Here is a 15,502-nt window from a genome sequence, read left to right on the forward strand (position 1 = left end):
GGTTAAAGCCTCTGTCTTCGGCTCAGGTTGTGATCCCAGGGTCCTGGGATGGAGCCCCACATCGGACTCTCTGCTCAGCAGCCTGCTTCCTCCTCTCTCTGCCTGCCTCTGTCTACTTGTGATCTCTGTCTGTCGAATAAATAAATAAAATCTTAAAAAAAAAACATATTCAGTCACACTTCTGTCATTAGTTTTTACACTGTTAAAACATTATTTTACTTTTATCTTTTTAAAATGTTTTTTATGTTTCATAATGTATAGAATGTTAGTAAATGTACGCAAAAAAATGTACGTGTATTGATATGTATATATATTTTTAAAACCTAGATAGCTGTCCTATCAGAAGTCTAGAGAGTCCTGGTTTTACATATTGTTTGTTCTTACACTGGGTTTGGAATCTAATATAAAACTCACTGTCTTCTACTGATCCTAATATTATGTCAATTTTCTTTATTATCTGATGTGCTTCTTCCTGTTATTTCTACTGTTTATATCCGAGTGTAGACCTTCATCTGCTATCATTTAGATAACCATATTAATTTCTTCTTCTCTCTCCTCAATAAATCTTTGGAAGTTCTCAAAATGTTGATCACAAAGCATTTTATTAAGATAGCAGTATAAATAAAACATTTCTTTAGGGGCACATGGCTGGCACAGTTGGAAGATCATATAACCCTTGATCTCAGGGTCATGAGTTCAAGCCCCATGTTGGGTCCAGAGATTACTTAAATAAATAAAACTTTTAAAGAAATTTCTTTAAACCTATCGTTTTGACATCTACATTGCTGCAAATACATGATTATATCAATTCAATTTAAATGGATATTTAAATGTTAGTAATTGTTCCCTGTTTAATACATGATTACATTTTTATACATTTTAAAAATCTTAAGTAGTAATTGTAAATGTTACTTAAATTAGCAATTGGGAGTTTCACCTGAAGGGGAAGCCAATAGTAAGTACAGCACAACCTTTAACTGAGAACATAACCAAATTTCAGAAACAGTGACTGCCATGCTATAAAAGCACAACACTACTATTAACATTTTTAAATTGGCAAGGAAATAATATGGCCAACAGAGAAGTGCTATTGTAATGATTCTAACCTGTAAGATAGACCCTGACACAGAATTAAGGTATATGCAAGATTTACTTGAGTACAGGTTCCCACACAAAGAGATAAATATAAAATCTTTCAGCAGAAAAGAGCCAACAGACTTAGTCAAGAGAACAGGTCACAATACTGGAAATGCTACAAATTGGGCAAGTTAATCTCCAATAAACATTACTGAATGGACGAATGAATGAATGAATCTGTGTGTCCTTCGTTTCATCATGTGTTAAAGTTAGACTGGATTTAATGACCTTTAACAGTTCTTTACAGCTAAATTTTCTATGATCTGGTATTTTATCTGGGAAAACATAAAATTTGTACTTCAACCACTAATATGCTCATAATTCTAGTTATGTATTAGGACACTACAGAATCATCTTTCACTGATCAATGAATGCTTCAATGACCCTAATGCACTTTCAGAGCTATTTTCAAACTGTTAATCTTATCACTGATTTTGAAGGCACTTACATGCCTGCTCCTGACAACACAAAATTTTAAGATGCTCATGTTATAAGATCTTTGTGTATAGTTGCATACTGTGGTATGAATAACTTATCAATGCAGTGTCTAGTTCCTGCTTTTGAGATGACTGTCATTCCATGTGTCAGGGTATACTGGCCTTTCCTGAGATATACAACTTATGTATGCTGGCAGCCTTATCTTTTGGAGGCTTGCTCTTGATCCCTTGAGCTTAACTGTCTCAAGTTTATTTATTATATTATGCTTGAAATAACTCTGGCTCTTAAATCTCTTCAAAGTGATCACAGAACTTTAATAGTTGATATAAAGTGTTTCCGTCTCAGATTATTAAAAAAATTATAGAAAAAGTGAAAATATTTCTGAGGTGGTAATACATATGAATTATTAATAGGAGTAATAATTTCAAACATAAAAAATATCAATGCTTTACCCATTTCAACAAAAAATTTATCTAAGGAATACAGTTTTTATAAAATGATTTCAGAATCTGAAACTTCAATTTTAACACCAGTCTTTTTCATTCCCAGTGTTAAATATGTGGAATACTTGTCAAGCATGTTTCTTTCACAGATAGTGAAATCTCTTCCCTTATACCTTTCTCATACTTAAGCAGACTTCAGTTTCTTTTTTCTACACACTGTCAAAGTAGAATCCACAAATAAATATTCAGTGGTTTCATCTCATGAATGCATTTGTTGATCTGTCCCCCATCTTACTGTATAGTAGTAACCAATAGACCATGGAGTGAATTTCAGAAAATACACCTCATTGTTTCTTGTTTTTCAGAGTTCAGCAATGATGATACATCTCTAGGAGGGATTTTTTTTTAAAGAAAGAAATGCCTATGGACTTATTTATCCTTCATTTGTATTGGCAAACATATTCATACTAAGGGCTAAGACTACTAAATGCTGGAGACACAGGGGTGAAAGTAGCCCCTGCCCATGAGCTCTAACAGCATAGTTGGAGAGACTTATCAAACCAAAACAGAACTGAGAGGGATTAGTGTTTCAGTAACAGTAGAAAAGCTTGTGGTGGGGGGAGTAGGGTGGCATGACATGCAGTCAAAATGGAATTAAGCAGAGACAGGAGAGAACTTCTATTAGAGAAGAAAAGAATATGTGAACACAATTCTGAAACTGCTCTTCAAAATGTCTTGATATTATTAAGTTGTTATGATCATATTCTCTAAAAGCATTTTAACCAGTACTACTACAAAGATGGTTTAAATACCAAGATTAGGACTTAACCAAATTAAGTCTTTGGGCAGTTTATTCCAAGTAGTCTAGGAAGAGAACGTAGTCCAGAAGGTTTCAGTAGAAAGTAGGTTCTTCATATTAGTGGTGCGTGGGTGGCTCAGTCGGGTAAATGTCCAACTCTTGTTGATTTCAGCTCACGTCATGATCTCACAGTTGTGAGATCGAGGCCCATCACTGGCTCCATACTCAGTGCTCAGCACGGAGTCTGCCTGAGATTCTTTCTCTCCCTCTCCCACTGCTCCTCTCTCCTATGAACACTCTCTCACACACGTGCTCTTTCTCTCTCAAATTAAATAAATCTTTTAAACTTCGTATTAGCAGAAAATAAAATCTGGGAAGCCAATGAATTATGGAAGATCAATACTTGCCCCAGTGAAAAAGGATGGGCATAACAATTTATTTAAATTCCTTTCTTATGGCTCATTCTTCTACTTTTGATTCTTTTTGCTCTTCTTTTATGATGCTATTACAATAAAATAACGTCAGATGTTCTCCTGCTTAGGAGATTGTATCCCGTATCTCCTCGCATCTGCTTCCCCCAATTACCCAGAGAAGGATAAGAAGATTGAAAAATAGGGTGGAGTCTCAGGAAGGAAAGCTTAACTAAGGCCTACTTCTATTCTGAACGAGAAAGTTCTTTGTGACTTATACACTGATCCCAAGGGATAAGGACAGAGTTTTCACTGAGGTCAGGGCAGGCTTACTAAAACTGCAGAGCTCTAGCAGTAAGGCTTTTAGATTACTGGTTAGCATTTTGCTGATTACTCCAGGGTCTATTTTTTTCCCCCCACAGTGGGGGTGGGAGGCTTTATAACATCTATTTTTCTCTTGATTTATGAAAGTAATACATGTTCTTGGTTTAAAAAAAAAAGGCAAGAAAGATGCAAATATAGACCAAGCAATCTGACCATCATTGGGCATTAGTACTTAGATGTTCCAAAGATAGTTAAAACTCTGTCTAGAATGAAAGTTATCTTCTTTCTATATCCTGCCCTTCCCCCTATAATCACTGCCCACTTAGTGTATGGCACTACTCTATATGGTTATATTAGCTTAAGTGCCCCCAAAATATACCTGATTCTTCCTACCTTCCTTACCTCCATCCAATCAGTATCATAATCTGAGATTTTGGTTCTGTTACCATGTGTGTGCTTGTATATTCTTTTTCCAGAATCATTTCTAACATTAAAGAATTTTCATTACAACCATATTAACAATAATCTACTAATTTTAGTTTCCTCACATCAGTCCTATTTTTTATTTCTATAACCAATGTATTTATAAATTCTTTGTTTTGACCATTTCTAAATCAGCTGGCATACTTTTTTTTTTTTCTGATAAAAGTCTTACAGTTCCTTTGTTTTTCTAGTATTTGGGCTATTTCTTTCTCTAATAAGCTCTCTCATAAGCTATAGGGCTTGGCAGCTTATTATTATGTAATATTTTTCCCTTGAAAAACTCCATAGACATTATTTATTTATTCCAATGTTTGTTACAGTGGAGAAGTTCACTGCCAGCCTCATTTTATTTTTTCCCTTGTGAGAATCCTGTTTTACATGAGTCCTCCATTTGTAGGAACTTTCCTTTATCCTGAAAATTGAAGACACTATACAGTAAGATATGGCTGCATGTAACTATGAAATGAAAATGTATTTTTAGAGATGTTTCCTTCACTGATTGAGTTTTTTCTGGAGCTAATCTGCTGTTGATCATCTACTTTTAATTTAGAAGTTTCATCCCATACAATATTTTAACTCCATACATTCTCTGGGATGGTCCCTTTACAATTTCACTTCCAGTTTCATGGAGGATACCCTGAACTCAACCACAGAAAGAACAAAACTGATCCTTTAATGGTCTTATTACCTAAACCATGTACTGATGGCAATTGGCATTAATCTCTTTATTCATCTTTACCTAGAATATCTAGAACAGAGAGCTGTTTTACTAATGGGTAAATAGGTCTCTCTGACTTCTTTAAGCTCAATCAAGACAGAAGATAAAAGGTTAAGTTTACTTTATTAGATTAATGGCCCATCAGGCAGTAAAGAGGAAGCTACAATGGGAGACAACCATAGCTCTTTGAAAAACTTTCTAACCTCTGGGTATTGGGGCAGGCTGCATTTAGTTTGGGTCATTTTCTCAATGGAAGGAATGCTTTCATGGAGAGCCATACATCCTATTTTGAATATTGATAGCTTAGTCATATCAGTATTCCTGTCGTGTGGCTCTACTGCATACCTGGTGCACTTTCAGGAAGGACCGACAAGAATGAGATTGGCCACATACCTAATGGCCCACCATCTGATATTTCTTCCAGTTTCCACTGTTACAAGCTGATGGGGTATGGAGCATTATTGGAAAGCATTCAGAAGGCCTCCCTTCTCCGCTATTTAATCACATTCAGTTAAGCAAGTATTGTTTGGCTTATCACTTGAGATGGATTCATCCCTGAGGGCTTGATACAGATCCTGATCCTAGTTTCCAACATTCATTAGGAATTCTGTTCTCATGTTATTTTTATCATTTCATTGGGAATCTAAATTTAATTACATTAATGGGTTTTGGAGACCCAGTGTATGAATTCAATCACAAGCCTATGCAAAGCTCACCAATGAACAGATTAAAAATAATAAGCTGATAGGCTCACCATGTAAGAAATATATCATCATCTTTGAGGTAAAGAAAAACTACTGGAAGACAAAAATTAAAAAATCAAGCTTTTAGAATTCAGCAAGTGGAACACCTGGCTCTAAGAATGAAACTTTCTCTTGGAATAAGGTAGAGGAAAAATTACAGTCAGTCAGTAACAAGATTTAAAATTTCTACTTGAGCAACTCAGATTTTAGGAGATCAGAAATTCATTAAAGAAAAGAGTATCTTAAGAATAAACCTAAGGGCCAGGTTTTGGTCTTACTGTGAAAACAGAAATCCAGGTAGTATGACTTCAGAGCCCACACCCTGACAGGAGGGATAATTAACTCAAATCCAGCAAAGAATGTTAATCCCTTGTTAACTCAAAATTGTGGTGCGGGGACAAGCACCACAGCCATCACTTATGAGCGTGATAGAAATGCAGACTCTCAGGCTCCCCACTCCAGAACTACACAATCAATACCTGCATTTTAGCAAGATCCCCAGGTATATTAAAGTATGAGCACCATTATTTTGTCCTACTTACAGTAGAGGAGAAAGCGCAAGCTCTTAAGCTTGTACAAATCTTTATGAAAGATGGATAGTAATGAACCACTTGGGGAAATAGGGTTTGCATTAGAAAATATAAAAACATTCCAAAAAGTGACATTGGGATTATCACTGGACTACCAGAGATAAGTCAAAAGCCTGGGGAATTTACAGAGCTTAGCCAAAGCAAAAGTTTCAGTAAGTATACCTGATGAACTTTACATGTTGGCCCTTTGTGCATCGCTAAAGGCACAGGCCGGAAAACACCAAGTAGCCACAGCTCAGTTCAGAAAATGGAAGATGAAAGATGGTGCAATCTCTCCTGGGAGGCAGGCGTTAGAGGCTTAAGAAAATTCAGAGTAGGAAAAAAGAAGGTGGAAGAAAGAAGTCATAGCAACAAAAGTAGCAGAAGTGGCACAGAGATTTTAAAAGAGAACAAAAGGAGGGGTGGGTTTAGCAACTGAGTAGGAGACAGGAAACAGTACAAAAACAAGAACTCTTCCCTGAGGATTATTTTGAAAATGAATTGAAAACCCTGCTCAAAAAAAAAAAAAAAATAAAAATAATTCCTTCACAGATGTTATGATTTCACACATTTAAAACATAATTTAAATATTGTCTTTCATCTACTTTACAAACACTTCAGCAGTTCCCATTATCAGTGCTCAGTTAACATCTTCACGAGCCATTTCTTGACTATCTCATTTAAAACTGAAATTCCCTTCCCCAATACCACCATGCCAGCATTCCCTATCTCCCTGGCCTGCTTCATTTTCCTACGAGTCATTTGTCACTTTCAAAATATTCTCAAATATATGAAGATTTGATTTATTGTCTTTGTCTTTATACTAGAATAAAATTCCACAATAGGAGGGTTTTTTTCTGGTTTTGCTTACTACTGTTTTTCTCAGGGCTTAGTGCCTAGCATATACTGGTGACCAAGTAAGTATTTGCCTAGTAAAAATTCAAGAATGGAATGCCAAAAGCACAAGTGTCAAGGAAAAGTGGAATGGAAAATTACCAAAGTTTTAAATACTGAATATAGACTTTACAGTGTAAACTTCCTAATGGGGCACCTGGTTGGTTCAGTTGGAAAAGCACAGGACTCTTGATCTTAAGGTCATGAGTTCAAGCCCCACACAGAGTATAAAGATTACTAAAAAAAATAAATAAATAAACTTAAAAAAAAGAAGCTCCATGAAAATAGGTATTTTTACTTCTTTTGCTAAGTATAAGAATGGATAAAGTATAATGTTTAATATAATATACTTTGTTTTACTGATTCTAAGATACATTTTTTCCTATTTCTACAACTCTAAAATCAGAATATGTTTTATAGTCAATGCTGTCTTAGAATCCAAGTCAGCCTGGTAGTGATCGTAATTTGGTTGTCATTCTGTATCCATGGACATTCAAAGAGACAGCATAAAAACTGGCAAAAAGGTATACTGGTAACTCAGTAAAATCCAAGAGACTAGCACTCTTTGAATTTGTGGGAAGCAAATGGTATGGGAAGTGTATAGAGCAATTAATACAACTTAACAATACTCTGAAGCAGAAGTCAAAAGCTGGCTGGTTAAACAGAACCATAAAACCAGCTTAAGTTTTTAAAAGCCCAGTGCCAATGGCTTTTAGCTCGTTTATCAACTATTTTAGGAAATGCTACCTTATCAACACTTTGATGCCACTGAAGACAAAATGGTAGAGAAAAACAGAGTGACTGAGTGGAAAAAACAAATCTAGAGTCAGATTCTGAATATGAAGAAGTTTAGATATCTTAGCCAATTAAGTCTGCTTCTAATTTTCCTATGTCTATGTATGCACCAGAGTGAGCAATCATAAAAATCTATTTTAATTCAGCCTAAAAGATTTATTTCAATAAATACAAAATAAATATTCTAGGTGAGAGAAAGCACTGCATGACTTTTCTGTTACTATGCTGATGTCCTTCCTAAAGATGGACCATACTCCTAGTTGACCTAAAGCCTCTCTTATTAACGCATCACAGGAATAAATTTAAAATGTCTAAAGACTTCACCCCTAGAGGGAGCTCAAAGTACATCTTCCTTTATTCCACCCCAGAGAATGATGATGAGATTACAAGGACATATTAGTTAGCCAGAGTACTAGATACTGCTTCCCAAGTGTATGGTAAAAAGATCAAATCATCAGGGTGCCTGAGTGGCTCAGTGGGTTAAAGCCTCTGCCTATGGCTCAGGTCATGATCTCAGGGTCCTGGGATGGAGTCCCACACAGGGCTCTCTGCTCGGCAGGGAACCTGCTTCCCCCCCCTCTCTCAGCCTGCCTCTATGCCTACTTGTGATCTCTGTCTTTCAAAAAAAATAAATAAATAAATAAATAAATAAAAAAAGAAGATCAAATATCAAATGTTCTTGCATCTACAGGTCTTCGTTTTGTTTGTTTGTTTTTGGTTTTTTGCATCTACAGGTCTTTGGGTCTTTGTCATGCTCTTCCAGATTTACTTTCTCCTCTCATATAGTATGTGCAAAAACAACAACAACAACAACAACAAAAAAAAAAACACACAAAAAAAACTGCTTCCTATCTTGGGAAGGCTATTGAGAAAACAAATATATATATGAGAAAATCAGGATACATCCAAAGGGACATGGGACAGGCAGCCTGCTTTGAGGCTAGGCAAGAAGAGTCCTTTATTACTAGGGCTGAGTTCTACATGGGGCTCTGAAACCAAAGCCTATATAGCAATAAAATGTGTGAGTGTATGTGCAAGATGTGCTTAGGAATCTACAAGGGTGGTAGCAGCAAGCTCTGGTCTAGCAAACGTGGAACTGGAATGTGAATTTGAACTGCTTTTAAAAATACAGCTAAAAGTTAATTTTAAGAACCTTCTTTTTCTGCTAGTAAAATATATAGGATCCTAACAATTGCCATCTTAGTATAAGTATAAAAACTTAAAAGCAATAAATAATCAATATACCATTTTTAGGGGAAGAATAAGGCATGTGTTAAATGTACACAAAATGCAAAGGACTAAGTTGTTTTACCTGGAATGATCCAAGAATATCCTTTAAGGGCTCTTCATAAAACTCATCTCTTCCAAAGAACAGCAGCAACTCAAAGAAGCTCCTAGAAAGAACAAGTGAATAGTAACTTCCGTTGTTTCTTTAGGTTTTTTTTTTTTTTGCTCCAATTTAAAATATTCTCAAGAGATAAAAACTATGTAATATCAGACACTTAGTTTTAAAATAGCCAGATTTGGAATCATTACACTGATCATTTAAGATTCATGTTTAAGTTTTCAGTAAACTTTTAAGTGTCCTCAAAGAAAATAACAAAAGAAATATACTGAAATTCTAGAACGATAAAATGAACAATTACATGACTCATGCCTACCAGTGTTCACAACGCAAAAAAAAAAAAAAAAAAAAAAAATTCAATGTTATATCAGGTGGCAAAAATGTTGCTACACATGTCAAGATGATTTAAAATGGGTCCAGCTTCACCCTGGTACAATGGGCCCCTTAGAAAATTCAAAATCTAATTTTCTTCAGATGGATATAAAGGATGGAAAATTAACATGAAAGTATAAGGATATTAGAGAGTCACTATGAAACTCTCAGGCAACATTTATATTATAGTAGTATCACCAATTAGGTTATCTAATAAACAACACATGGGTTCTCAAACTCTGGGCTTACCTTGATTATCCCACTCATGACAGACTGCCCAAAAATCTGTGGGTCTCCTTTTTAAATAATTGTTTTTGGAAAACACTGTTACTAAATACTTTGTGTTTTTAATAATTTATACTTCATATAGGAAGATATATGACTTATTTCCTAACGACGAGCATGAAAAACTATGAAAATTATTTAGTATTACTTAGCAGTCCTAAAGTAGAGCAAGTGACAAATAACTCAGAATCTTTAGATTTTAATTCACCTACAAGATCTTCAACTAGGAACACCTAAAGTTGTATTTTTTTTACTCACTTTTTGCCTTTAATCCAAACTAATCTCTAAGAATGAAGTTTTTTAGAATGCAAACATACTATGAGACTATATAGTTTTTAAAAATTAAGTAAAAGCCCCAAGTATTACACAGTAATTACAAAGACTTCTAAATATAACATAATAACCATGCCCCATATTTTATAAAACTTTACTTAAAATTTTTAAGTGTTAACAGACCAAAAAATACAAAAGCAGTCAAAGCAAAATGACACACTGAGAATCTCTGTTAAAAAGCTTAAACAAGTAATAGGATCTACACGAGGCATGGAGCCCAATGCAGGGCTTGAACTCATGACTCTGATAAAAAGACCTGAGCTAAAGATCAACAGTCACTAAGATCAAGAGTTGGACACAACCCAATGAGCCACCCAGACACCCCTGAAGAATTAATTTTTTAAAAAGTTAACCACCTGGTAAAACACTAAGAGAGGACTACCTCACACACACACAAAAAACAAGTGAATTTTTTTTTCAAATATGAAAAGATGTTCTACTTTACTCAAGAAAGTGATGAAATACCTTTTCTATCATATTGACAAAAATGAAAATATTGACATATTTTACAATGGTTCTGATGTAGAGAAATAGGCTCTGATATCTTGTTGGAGGGATGGTAAGAGGTACTACCTCTCTAAAAGGGCAACCCAGTAGTAGTCATCAGAAAATTTACAATACGCACATAATCATTTGACTTAGCAATTCCACTTACAAAAGCAAATCAGCCACATATACACACATCACCTCAAAGACATTGAGGGACATACATCCACAAATGATCTGTAATAGCAAAAGAATAGAAACATGCTAATTGTCTACCACAGGGGACTGGGAAAATAAATTATAATACACCCAGACAATGAAATGTAAAATAATGCAAATGTTAGTGAGAGTATTAGAGAAAATACACTTAAATCTATATGAATAGATAATGGGAAAATTCTAAGATATACTGTTAAGAAAAACCGCAGAAGCACATTAATTACATTATCATTTGTGTGATGGGATGGAGAGGATAGAGGGCACAAGAATACCAATGCATATTGTCAAGCTATCCAGACAGATATGCAATAAACTGGTAAAAGCAGTTGAGTCCACATTAGTAAAACAGAATTTGGGGGCCAAGAATGTAAAGAATTATTTGTCATTTTTAACCCTTCTGCAATTATTTATTTTACTATCAATGAATATGAAAAAACCCCATCAATGTACCTCTGGAATCTTCTCCATCCCCATTAAGCCATTAATTCACATCTACATCATCTTTAAACTTCTAACAGACTCTTCCTATCTCCAGTCTTGCTATTCCACACTTACTTAAAAGTACATGTTTAATACAGCTGCCATTGTTACATCCTAAAACACAGAATGATTTGACTACTTAACAGACTTTACAAACTGCTGTTTGAATTGTGTCATCTAAAGTGAAGACCTTCAGCTGACACACTTACTTTGTATGGATAAGATATTTTAAAAAAATATTTTAATCAGTTGCAAATATTTAAAAACTCTGCTACTTCAGATTAAATCTAGACTTCTCTGGGCTCCTAAAAAAAAACAGGAACCCCTATACCACAGGGTTTGCATCTCTCTATAAAATAAGCTGAGCATTTACTGCCTTTACACAGAACACGAACCTCCTTTCCAACTCGCAAGTCTCCATCCACCTCTCCCACATACTAGCTGCTTATTTTTTTTTTTACTATCATTCCCTTCCCATTCCATTTATGTATTTGAGATTGTTAATCTAGAGCAGGAAGTACAAATTCCTTGTCATAATATAAGAACTTGTATGTCTGATTCAAAACTATACTTACACACATAGCTTTTATCAGAAATTTCGTGCTCTCCAATCACAGCAAGCTTCTTCCCATTTCCTTAACTCCTATGCTCTTAAGGTCTTTGGATCTGTTGCTTCCTCCAGACCTATTGACACAATTTCACCTAAGAATCTGGTCTAAAATGCCCTTCCTTCTTTCCAAATATATAGCTAATTCTGTACTATCATAGTATTGTACTTTACATATATATTATAACCTGTTGAAACAGAGGCGTTAAATTTGCACTAAATAGAAGGGAAAGGGATTGTATCATTATGTTGAGTAGAAGAGTATTGACTAGTAGGGCAATTAGTCGTATTAAAAGAGGGAGAGAGATAATAAAGGCTTTCAGCAGAAATAAAATGTGCTATGAAATATATTTAGATATCAGTATGCAAACGCAATATGACCTTGTACAGAATCCAAAAAAATATGCAGAATTATATGTCTGAATTATGTGAACATGAAAGAGGAGCCAACATTACAAAAGAGAGATCTGCGCATGCCCCACTATCATCTACCTCAATAACAACGCCCACCTCCATGATAATGATATTAAAATGTTAAAATTACATGCAAAGTAAGAGTAAATAAAAACAAATCTAGCTAGCTCTGCCTTAGGGCTTCAGGGAAGTAAACAAGTATTTATGTGGTAGTGAAATCACTAGGGGAAAAATCTAGATTATACATAGAAGTAGAAGCTTCAAGTTTTAAATCTGTTGTATTTCCCATTGACTGGAATAAAGGATCAACTAAATGTTTAGAGATCAAGTTACCTAACCCTCATGGAAGAAAACTGTATGGTGGAGGGGTATCCCGAATAGAACAAAGTAGGACCCCAAAATATACGTGGCAGTCTAGAGGAGGGCTGGCAGACGACTGTCCACCCACAGGCTAAATCTGACCCAGTGACAGCCTACTGAATAATGCATGATAAGAATAGTTAGCCTGGGTGGCTCAGTGGGTTAAGCCGCTGCCTTCGGCTCAGGTCATGATCTCAGGGTCCTGGGATCGAGTCCCACATCGGGCTCTCTGCTCGGCAGCGAGCCTGCTTCCCTCTCTCTCTCTCTGCCTGCCTCTCTGTCTGCTTGTGGTCTCTCTCTGTCAAATAAATAAATAAAAATAAAAAATCTAAAAAAAAAAAAAAAAAAAAAAGAATAGTTAGCCATATTTAAATTGTTGAAGAAGAAGAAGAGGAGGAGGAGGAAGAGGAGGAAGGGAAAGAAGAAAAGAAAAATCTGGAATAACTTTGTGACTACTAAAAATTATATGAAATTCAAATATCCTGTCAATAAATAAGGTATTCAAGAAAACAACCATACCCATCCATTTACATATTGGCTGTGGCTGCTTGCACACTACAATGACAAAACTGAGTAGTAGTAATAGAAACCTTATGAGCTAAGCCTGAAGTATTTGCTGTCTGGCCCTTTACTTGCCCATGGTCTACAGCCACAGTGTTTGGATTTCAATCTCAGTTCCACCACTTTCTTGATATGTAACCCTGGGAAAGTCACTTAATGGCTCTGTGCCTCAATTTATTTGTTTGTAAAACAGAAACAATAACTACCTTTTGGAAAGCACTTAGAACAATCCCTGGTAGTGCTACTGATGCTTGCTAATAATACTGTTAATTTTTATTATTAAGACTGCCATCAAAGTTCTTCCTTCAATAATCTAAGAGGAGGGGCACCTGGGTGGCTCATCAGGTCATGATCCCAGTGTTCTGGGATAAAGCCCTGTATCAGGCTCCCTGCTCAGCGGGAAGCCTGCTTCTCCCTCTCCAGCTCTCCTGAGCTTTTGTTCTTTGTTCCCTCTCTCGCTATTTCTCTCTGTCATAAATAAATAAAATCTTTAAAAAATAGTAATAACCTAAGAGCAAACACAAGATCTTCATAGATATGTTCTTCTCTGGTATGTACTGTCAATTTTGCTGAAACATAAGACATTAATTTTTCTTCACTTAGATTATGCAGATTTTCAAGATATCTGGCTAAATTCATTGAAGGGTTTCTAAAAATTTATCATTGTATGTCTATATCCGTTTTTAATTTTGAGTATGTTTAATATAATGTTTAATGTTTGTATATTTAATAATACTTAATATTACCAGTCTATATATTCATCAATTTATAATTAACCTTAGTCCAAGTTATGAGTTAACTAAAGTTCATTTACATAAACTGAAATTATTATTCAACACAGAATCACTTAAATGAAATGGTTTCTATAAAAACATAAATTATAGGGGCGCCTGGGTGGCTCAGTAGATTAAGCTGCTGCCTTCAGCTCAGGTCATGATCTCAGGGTCCTGGGATGGAGCCCCACATCGGGCTCTCTGCTCCACAGGGAGCCTGCTTCATCCTCTCTCTCTGCCTGCCTCTCTGCCTACTTGTGATCTCTCTGTCAAATAAATAAATAAAATCTTAAAAACAAAACAAAACATAAATTATAGTGGGACAAATACATGAAAAATAGCATGCCTCTGAATTTAAAAAATTATACCATATATACTCATACTTACTTGACTTACATCAATCAGTATACTGTTATGAGTTATGCAAGTTTAAATAACTAGTGTACTGGTACAGTCCCTATTTATGAAACAAACTACATTCTGCCATCAAGATGCTTGGAAGTCAGACTATATTTTCTCATCTATTACAAACAGTAATAAGAAGATACCAGGTTTCCTGAAAATAAGATATATATAGTAGATTATCTGGGAGTTATAACAAAGAATTACTGTTCTTTTTTGGGTCTCTGAAGCGTGTACATAATTTTCATCCTGCAATACACGAATGTGGATTTGTGTGTTTATCTACCACAGGAAAATTCCACTTAAATATGATGCTTAACTATCCAAATGCAAGAAATCCACTTACTAATATAGAATACAATGTAGAAAGACAAAGAAATAGAAAACAAAAGCAAGAACTGGAGATACAGGGAAAGGAGTGTACATGTCTAATTATACTTGCACACAAAAAAAGAGAGAAATGGAATAAAGACAAAAACAAGATAAGACTTTTTCAAACTGATGAAAAATACCAACCTTCAGATCTAGAAAACTGAGGAAATCCCATAAGGATTAATAAAAATAAGTCTATACCTAGCCAATCACAGTAAACTATAAACCATCAAATACAAAAAAAAAAAAAAATGTATAAACAACCACAGAAAAATAGAAACTGCTTTCAGATAGACAGGAAATTAAATTAGCAAGAAGGATCAAGATGAAAATTAGTAAATATATAGGCTACAAATTTTGACACTATGAAGAAATAATCTCATCTGGGCTTTAAAATACAGCAAAAATATATGACATACACAGCACTTAAGTTGGAAAGAGAAATTTTAGCATTACTGTTCAGTGTCCTTGGACTGGAGGAAGGTAAAGAACACATAAAGTATATACTTCAAGAAGTTAAGCACTGAATTCTCCTTAAGTAATTTAAAAATTTACATACAATAAAAGTTCTTGCAAGTTTTTGTGGAGGTAGGTGAGTTTACTATCTAGAAAGTTGAGTATCTAGAAAAACCATGAAACAGCAAGAGCAATGAAAAGGAGCTAGCCAATATGAAAACATTTTGTAAGGCCTCTATAACTGAACCATCACTGTATTAACAACATGAACAAATAGCCTAATG

At 35.0% G+C, this 15,502-nt stretch overlaps 1 protein-coding gene across 1 annotated transcript in view; it reads right to left on the reverse strand.

Annotated features, from left to right (window-relative positions):
- Nucleotides 1-15,502, reverse strand: part of ZNF654 (zinc finger protein 654) — an 86,513-nt gene that overhangs the window by 27,608 nt on the left and 43,403 nt on the right. Inside the window, exon 3 of the mRNA XM_046001624.1 lies at nt 9,066-9,147. Coding sequence (XP_045857580.1) covers nt 9,066-9,147 — 82 coding nt within the window. The remainder of the gene's footprint in view (nt 1-9,065; nt 9,148-15,502) is intronic.

Source organism: Meles meles, chromosome 4, assembly GCF_922984935.1.
Source record: "Meles meles chromosome 4, mMelMel3.1 paternal haplotype, whole genome shotgun sequence".
Taxonomy (NCBI): Eukaryota; Metazoa; Chordata; class Mammalia; order Carnivora; family Mustelidae; genus Meles; species Meles meles.